Genomic DNA, 9415 nt, shown 5'->3' on the forward strand with positions numbered 1-9415 from the left:
TGATTATGGCTCTCAAAACAAAATCGCGGGAGAGTGGCATGTAGTTGCCACCTTGTCTGTCCATTCGATCTCTGTCCAGATAACTCCTACAGTTTTCGAAAGGATTGGGCCCAAACTTAAAGAAATGTATCTCTGTGAAGTGACATTGTTAGGAAATGAGAGAAACATGATATTTATGTTAAATGTTACTGAAAAAATGCGGCTGCAAATTTCAATGAAATTATTTGAGGAACTATAAAGTATTTCTTTGCAAATTGCATAGGTAAGTACGGTGTTCCGTTTGGACAATCGTGACTTTTTGTTTAATACTAAACCTCGATGCACGGTGGTACGATGACGAAAACGCGATGGTACGATGATGAAACAACGATGGTACGATGTTGAAAACGCGATGGCACGATGATGAAATCGCGATGGTACGATGGTGAAATGTCGATGTAATATCGCATTTTCATCATTGTACCATCGCGTTTTCACCATCGCACCATCGTGCCGTCGCGTTTTCATCATCGTACCATCGTGCCATCGCGATTTCACCATCGTACCAACACGTTTTCACCTTCGTGCCATCGCGTTATCATCATCGTACCATCGCCTTTTTTACCATCATATCATCGTACCATCGCGTTTTCATCATCGTACCATCGTGTTTTCACCATCGTGTCATCGCGTTTTCACCATCGCACCATCGTGCCGTCGCGTTTTCATCATCGTACCATCGTGCCATCGCGATTTCACCATCGTACCAACACGTTTTCACCTTCGTGCCATCGCGTTATCATCATCGTACCATCGCCTTTTTTACCATCATATCATCGTACCATCGCGTTTTCATCATCGTACCATCTACATTTCACCATCGTACCATCGCACCCTTACTTTGGACGTAGTGTTCTAGGTAATGTGCTGATAAGGTACGAATTTGGGGCTTCAAAGTGTGACCTTGACTTTGAACGTAGTGTCCCAGGCAATATGCTGATAACGTGAACACTTGATCCTAGTTTTATATATATTAATTCATGTAACTCTGGTTGAGTCAACTGCATCGAGGCTACACCACATCGAGGGTGTTCTCATCATGACCTTTTGTCACATTATTCAATTTCTTTTTTTTTTTTTTATATATAAAAAAATACTCTTTAAAAAATCTTCCAAAATAGATCTAAATATTTAAGAACTAAAGAATACTTTTTGAAATATGTCTAAATAGGTCTACATTCTGTAAAAACAACTCTAGTCTTGATAGAAATATGAAATGCGACTTCGTAACAAACATAGATCATTTTCACGCCCGCCCGCCCGCTTAGCTCAATAGGGAAAGCGTTGGTCTAAGGATCTCAGGGCCGCGAGTTCGATCCCCAGGTGGGGCGTATGTTCTCCGTAACGATTTGATAAAAGACATTGTGTCTGAAATCATTCGTCCTCCACCTCTGATAATTCATGATGGGAAGTTGGCAGTTACTTGCGGAGAACAGGTTTGTACTGGTACAGAATCTAGAAACACTGGTTAGGCTAACTGCCCGCCGTTACATGACTGAAATACTGTTGAAAAACGGCGTTAAACCCAGAACAAACAAATCATTTTCACGCAGTGGAACATTGATCTCAACCTATAGCAAATAAAAGTTATACAGAACTCAACAATGCTTGTTATAAACAAAAAATACTTCCTGGTTTATTCAACAAAAATAACTAAAGACTATGCTCGTGTTTTGCGCAGTGAATCGGTCACGCTGCTATAATAATATATGAAAGAAGCTTTATATACAAAATATTTCTAGAAAAGCAGTTACTGGAAAATTCAAAATATAGGTCCACACAGCAGATTTTCCTAGCTAAATGGGTTGATTTAATAAACAAGAAGACTTTGGTCATTTTGTATAATTCAGCAGACTTTAAACAATTATTTGTTAACAGAAATAGGCTACATTTACTAGAGAACACAACAATATATGTGACCATGACTGAGAAAATGGGTCCAGATGAGGAATTTTGACATTTTCAGGTTTTTGCATATTTAGAAAGTATATTCATTCAGAAATAAATCCTGAAAATTTCAGATGAAAATCTTCAAAATTGTCAATTTTATGACAGATTTCGTAACATAGAGATTAAAAATAAAAACAGTACATTTCAGTTATCCTTTCTTTCTAGTTTATTTCTCACATACCGGTAATGGCTAACAATTCTGAAATAAATTTATCTTTTGTTACAATTGCATGATATAAGTAAGATCCCTTCTTAATACACAAAATGATAATCTATTAAAACCTACAACAATTTCTATAAAAAATATTTCTAAAATTGTGTTACCATGGCAACACATATATTAAAATCCCTTTTCTATGATAAAACTTTACAAAAAACATGTTAGCTTGAAATAAGGATTTTAAAAAGTAAATTATTTTAAGGCATATGTATTTACAAAAATAAACTGAAATTTTCCCATGAAAATATTAAGAATGTTTGGTTTTATAACAGTTTTTGTAACATGGGTAATAACCATAAGAATAAGATAGATTTGTCATTGTTTCTTCATAACTTGTCTTTTACATGCTGATAATAAATGACTACTTTTGGGAAAAAAAGAACCTTCTATTACTATGAAATTTTATTTTTGTGATGCTTTCTTAAAACAGAAAAATACAGCTAATTTAAATCTTTCATATTTTCTATGAAAGCATTATTCAAATTGCGTTACCATGGCAACATATGCAATAAATTGCTTTTTCTACAATAGTAATTAAAATAAAAGCTTAATTTAAAATAATGTTTCTTGTAAGTTGAATATAATGTTGTATATGTATTCGAAAGTAAAATTTGAAAATTATATGTGAAAAGATATAAAATGTTTGGTTTTATGACAGATCTCGTACCATGGTTAATAACCACAAGAATAAACTATTTCAGTCGTTGTTTCTTCAGTTTGTGTTTTCACTTATTGGTAATCACTGGCTATTTTTAAATAACTGAATCTTCTTTTACAAAGAATATTTAGATATTCACTTAAAGTGCAAAGATCTAGCAGGCTAAAGTCCTTCACATTTTCTATAAAAACATTATTAAATTATGTTACCATGGCAACATATGCATTTGATTCTGTTTTCTACAATAGTACTTTAAAAAAGAGCTAAATTTGGAAAAGTGTTTCAGATAACTTGAATATTATAAAGTGGTATGTATTCAAAAATATTATCTCAAAATTTCATGTTAAAAAATTAAAATGTTTTGTTTTATTACTATAAGAATAAGACATTCCTGTCATTGTTTCTTCATAACTTGCCTTCTACCTGCTGGTAATAAATAACTATTTTGAAATAAATGAAACATATATTACTATTGATTTTTTTTATTGTTTATGCTTATTTTAAAGTAGAATATTAGAAAGTACAGCTAATTAAAATTTTTCCATATTTTCTAGGAAAATTGTGTTACCATGGCGACATATGTTTTAAATTCCCTTTTCCTACAATAATACTTAAAAGCAAGAGCTTATTTTAAAAAAAAAGTATTTCTAAGAAGTTAAATATTTGAAAGTATAAGATTTCAGGAAAGAAATCTGAAAATTTCACATAAAAACTTTAAAACAGCCATGTTCTGTAACAAAAGTAGTTTTTGTAAGAATAAACATTTCAGTCATCCCTTTCCTCATAATCTGTTTTTTTCACTGGGTAGTTATAACTGACAAACAAAAAAGTGAACATTCTTTTAAACCATTACATTATATACTGTAGATCCCTATTGAAATACAAATCCATAATTTCAATGAAATATAAGAATTATGTTACCATGGCAACATACATACTAAATTCCTTTTTCTAAAAATACTTTAATAATTAACACAACAGCTTAACTTTTGATGAAGGTTACACTGCTACAAACTCTGATGAAAAGTAAATATTTATTTCCAGCCAATACTTTAATGTAGGTAACTGAAACTACAACCTTTACTTGATGTTTAACGTTAACAGCTAAACACATCTATATGAACAGCAAAACAGGCTAAAGTGTTGTGTATTAAAGATTTGAATTCACAACAATTTCATCTTTTACATTCACTTCCTTTTTTCAGTTCTCAGAAAAATCCTCGCCAATCACAATTTCAGTTTTCAGTTGAAGTGGTTTGGGACAAACAGAATCCTTTCACTTTTCAGACAAATACTATTCTCTTATGAGTTCATACAGGTACCATTGTCAGGCTTGTGTCATTCCATGTCAATAATATTCGTTTAGCAAGGGGGAGTAGATTTTAGTAAGTTAACTGGACTGTCACTTTTAACACTAACAATCCAGTGTTTCTGCAGACATGATAAAATGGTAAATACTTGTTATCTTCTTCAAAAGTTTAAAATATTGTGATAAGATATTTCTCCACTGGTAGAATGTGATAGGATTTAAATCTGTGTTGACCAACTGTGCAGTGTTATGGCCCTCTTTCATGACTGACACACTGTGTCAGCAATATCATGTATTATTAAAGGTCTCAGCATTCACCCTCCTCCAAAGATTCTTCTAAATTCAAAAGTGCAAGTCAGATTTAAACTTTGCATGGTCTGTGATCATTGTTGAATATTCAATCGATCTGTGATATCCTGTAACAAATAAGTAAAACATATTATTTTAAATAATTAACCATATTATTTTAAATAATTAACCTACGAGTCTCTTTATTTAATAAAAGCAGAGTTATCACTATTTGATAATAGATGATTCTTTAATTTCTTACAACCAATGCTCTAAAATATTGACAAACAAACTGACAACAGCGTGCTGTCAGTATATAAAATGTACTTCGTTTGTAGATTTTGATTACTGCAAATAGGATGTTCTAAAAAAAAATATTTTGTTTGCATTTATTGGTTTAACCCTTAACCTGCTAAATTTGTAAAATTGACTACTTCATCTTTAAATAGAGACAGTACCATTTATAGCTTATAGGGGGTTCTCATAGAAAATTTGCAAAGTATCAAACACTGCAGATCATGATCAGACTGCACAGATGTGCAGATTGATCTTGATCTGCACTGGTTGCAAAGACAGACATAGCTGCCTCATGCAGCCTAAGGGTTAAAAGTATACACTGTTTTAACAGCTAACAAAAATGGTTGTTACCCAGTAAAAGTCTCCACAGACTGTACCACAGCAAGATGTTATTTCTATTCTAGCTAGCAACATTGTCAAAATGGAATACCAATACAGGTAGTGATGTACCATGCTCACAAGTTGTCTGCCCCTTAACCAACTGAGTTGCTTGTTAAACAAGAGGAAACACTTGCATTCCTGAAAAAAAGATTTAAAAGTCTTTGGTAAAAGTATCTGTTACCTTCATGTATCTCATGAACCTTTACAGTCTTCATTCTAATCTATATTCTTGGTGCAATAAAACTGGTTAAAAAATTCAATCACAAAGAATGGGTTAATTAAATTTGAAAATAATCACATTACAATTAAACTAAATTGCAATTAATTGATTTACTTTGAATACTTAATTAAAATTCCTATTATTTAGAACTATATTGTACAAGTTAATGAGATATCAACTTATACACATGTACATGTTGTGTTAAGCATTCAAATCATCCATGTACTTATTGAGTGCCACAGACTTTTCTCAGGCTAATAGCCAATGTAATGAAGACTTTACACCAACTGATCCTCCTCAAAACCAGATTGTTGAAATTAAATTTCAATAATGCCAGTTTTGTCAGTTTAAGCCATTTAATAGTCATAGTACATTGTACATACATTGTACAAATCATTAGTGTAAGTAGACTTATTTTGAATTGACTCCAAAAAAACCTAGACATAGGTATATATAAATAATATATTGCATTAAAATTTTAATAACAGCCATTAGCTGCATGTTACTTACCTGACTCCTCAAAGCACATCCAAAATATGTTACATTTTCTTGGGATCTTAAAGTAAACAGGCCAATTTCCTGGCTGTTGTAGGGTATATGAACCAGCTGTATAGTGGAATGAACCATCAAAGGAACAAGGAATATTATCTGAAAGAAGATACATTACATGTACTGTAAACATCACTAAAATCAAAAACTTCATGAATACTAAATTAATAATGTGATTGTGAAAATTTTCATTAACTTACCACAAAATACTATAAAAGTTATTATACTAATTTTACTATGAATCTATTTTTTACAGGATCATAAATTGTTTTACCCACAGCAAGGCTCAAAAATTTCAAAATTAAAAAGATTTTCATTATATGGCATAAATTTCCACTATCCAAAAAAAAATCATCCTGTTACAAAACATTCTGAATCAACAATAATAGAAAAAGAGAGTTGTCACCAGACAGAAATAACATGACTTATGAGACCAACAGCAAAAACAGTTACCATTTTATAAATGGAAGTGTCTAGACATCTGGTAACCAGAAACCTAGTTCTAGCCAACCGGTAACACTAACAGGATGCCTAGCCTATTCAAATTTCTATCCTATAGGAGTTTTCTAGGTGTCCGGTAATCAATTTTAAAATATTGTATACGCCTTGCAGGTGAATATTCAAACCTATGCCAAAAAATGATACAATAAATTTATTTCCTTACAGTATTCATATATAAAAAGATCGCCGAACAGCTAGAAAAACATTCGCGGAGAGGCTAGTCGTATTGTTGCCGGACAGCTAGAATGCAGGGTAGGCGTCCGGTTACCGGACATCTGCATATTTCCTTTTAAAATATCTTGGCTACTACGAGAGAGGGGACTTTTCGAGAAATGATGACACAGGCAGGCATCTATATGTCTGCATCAAATTTATTAATTATCATTGCTACATGTATATTGTATTTTTCCATAATAATGCTTACTACGGACAATATATCGCGAGTATACTCTACACAGAGTGAGGCGATCACTGAAGATGATGATGATGATGATGAACTAATTTGATGAATCCTGGTCACCTTGAGTAAGAAGCTGCCTGCCTTCAATAATCTTTGTGATAACCCAACTGGCCATTTTATATTAAATACACAGGCATAGTGGAATCATCTGTGTTTAGTGGCCACAAGATAAATTTCATAAATTTCCCTCTGTATGTTTTGGATTCACTTCCGGGTAAAAAAAGGATAAAAAAACGACTTATTTCAGTGAAAGTTTCAAATATATTCGAGAACTTCATTAACAACTGTTTATAAACGGTACTTACCAAATCAGTAAACAGTATTACAAGTCTCAGATCCCTTCATCGTTGAACAAAAGGTAGTTAAACAAAAGTAAACTTCACATGCTGGCATGAAGGGGGCAATTGGCCGGATATGCCTCCGTGGTCCACTCGAATGTAGTCCATATCAATATATAGTGCAATTTTCCCGCCTAGTAAAGGCCCTTTTCATGCCAGATATAAGCTTTATTGATGCTTGATTGTAAAAAGGAATGTCCGCAGATGATTTTAAGCTACGTTATATGCTTCAAAAGTTGATTTGAAGCTGCCTTGTAAAATGAAAGTGAAAGTAGGTATTTCCTGATGTCTACCTACGCAATATTAGCGTTTCCATCACGTGTCTCAGTCACGTGACCATGGTTTCACTGCATTATGGTCGACCCCATATTTTTTGGGTATATTTTGATTGCCTAAAGACAGACCTTCAAGACACGGGTAGTCTCGCAGGAAGTGAAAGGCTAGAAGTCTTGATAAAAATATGTTATAAGTTGTTAATTTTATATAGAAAATAGTAGCGGGTGCATTTAATACCTTCATACCTGCTTCCCTGTTTTACTGTTAAAATCCGAAACCGGAAACATAGCGAAGGGGAAACAACTGATTTCAACGAAATATTTTGACTCGGGCGTAATACCACTATTTTTTTTTACATGTCTGATGTCGGCTGAACACCACTAAATCCAGCTGTTCTTTATTTCATATAAAATCCACTCACTTCATAACGGTGTTTCGACATTTTCTAGCATATCAGATTTTCAGAGACTTACATTCCCATAAAGAGCTAGATCGCTACTTTAGAAAAACAAAAAGAAAAGGGGGTGTTAACTTTTATATAAGAAAACTACAGTTCGTTAAATACAACCCGCTGAATTTACTACTTTTTGCTTCTTTCAATTTCTCTTTTCGTGACATTAAATTCTTACGCCGCCATTTTTATCTAGCATGCGATAGGAACATGCCGATTTCATTACAATGCAAAGTGATACATACTGAAGCGCGGTAGGGTAAAAGTAAGCACGTTGCTGCCGAGAAAATGCACAAGGAAAGGAAAAAAGATTAGTACTTTTTATATTTGGACTACTTGTGACTAGCCCTGCGGAGGCTTACATTAATTTTTGGTAGGGGCCCACCTATAAAAAAAAAAATTTTTGTCTTTTTTTTCCCAAATTGAATTTGCATTCTTCCCTCAAGGTAAAAACCCAATTTCAAATGATTTGCTTTGTTTTGTGCAAAATTTTGAGAAAATGTAGAAAATAACCTTCTTACAGGTCACCCCCATCCCCAAAAAATATGAAAAATTTAGCCCTGTGCTAGCATATTTCAATTTTTTTTAAACCTTATTGGGGAATTTACATGTACCATCCTTTTAAATTTCTTTTACGATGTTTGTCATTTTAAATTCAGAAAAAAAGCAAATTTTAAAATTTTAAATTTAGACAAATGAAGTGCTAAAATGGAAAAAAAAAAACTTTACTGGGCCCTAAAACAAAAACCAAAAAAATAGTACCCCCGGGTCAAAAAATTCGATCTAAATTTCCCAAAAAAACAAAAGGGAAAATTTTAAGCGTTTTCACCCCATTTTTTTACCGTTTAAAAACATCATAAAAATAGATTAATGCTTTTCCCAAAATTCATTTTCGGGGGCCCTTAAAAAAAATAACATGTTTTCCCCTTATAAGAAAAAAATTTTTGTCTGTTTTTTTCCATAAATTTTGCTTCTTTTCCCCAAGGCAAAACCTTTTTTTTCACAATGATTCTGCTTGTTTTGGGGGAAAAAAATTTTTAAAAAAAGTAGGGGAAATAACCTTTCCCTTTAAAATCCCCCCCCCACCCCAAAAAAAAGAAAAATTTTGGGCCCCCCCTGTGCAAGCAAATTTCAAAAAATTTTACCTTAAATTCGGGGAATTTTTACATGTACCATCCTTTTAAAATCGTTACGATTTTTGCCCTTTTTCATTCAGAAACATCCCAAATTTTTAAATTTATTATTTAGACAAATGAAGTGCAAAAAATGCAAAAAAAAAAAAAAAAAGACATTTACTGGGGCCTTTTAAAAACAAACCCAAAAATAGTACCACCTGGTCAAAAAATTTCGATCAAAATTTCCCAAAAAAACACAAAAAATTTTAAAAGCGTTTTAAAGCCATTTGTTACCTTTTAAACATTTTAAAAGAATAGATTAAAGGGCATTTCCATTCATTTTCGAGGGCTTCAAAAAAATAA

General features: G+C 32.5%; 1 protein-coding gene across 1 annotated transcript; it reads right to left on the bottom strand.

Annotated features, from left to right (window-relative positions):
* Positions 1-4050: 4050 nt before the first annotated feature.
* LOC128555237 (uncharacterized) lies at positions 4051-7756 on the bottom strand. Its single transcript, XM_053537020.1, has 4 exons — positions 7178-7756; positions 5873-6010; positions 5113-5280; positions 4051-4592 (listed from the first exon to the last, which is right to left on the bottom strand). Exons 2-4 carry the CDS (start codon positions 5987-5989, stop codon positions 4560-4562), a joined length of 318 nt encoding a protein of 105 aa, XP_053392995.1. The 5' UTR covers positions 5990-6010; positions 7178-7756; the 3' UTR covers positions 4051-4559.
* Positions 7757-9415: the final 1659 nt, after the last annotated feature.

This window comes from Mercenaria mercenaria, chromosome 2 (assembly GCF_021730395.1).
Source record: "Mercenaria mercenaria strain notata chromosome 2, MADL_Memer_1, whole genome shotgun sequence".
Classification (NCBI taxonomy): Eukaryota; Metazoa; Mollusca; class Bivalvia; order Venerida; family Veneridae; genus Mercenaria; species Mercenaria mercenaria.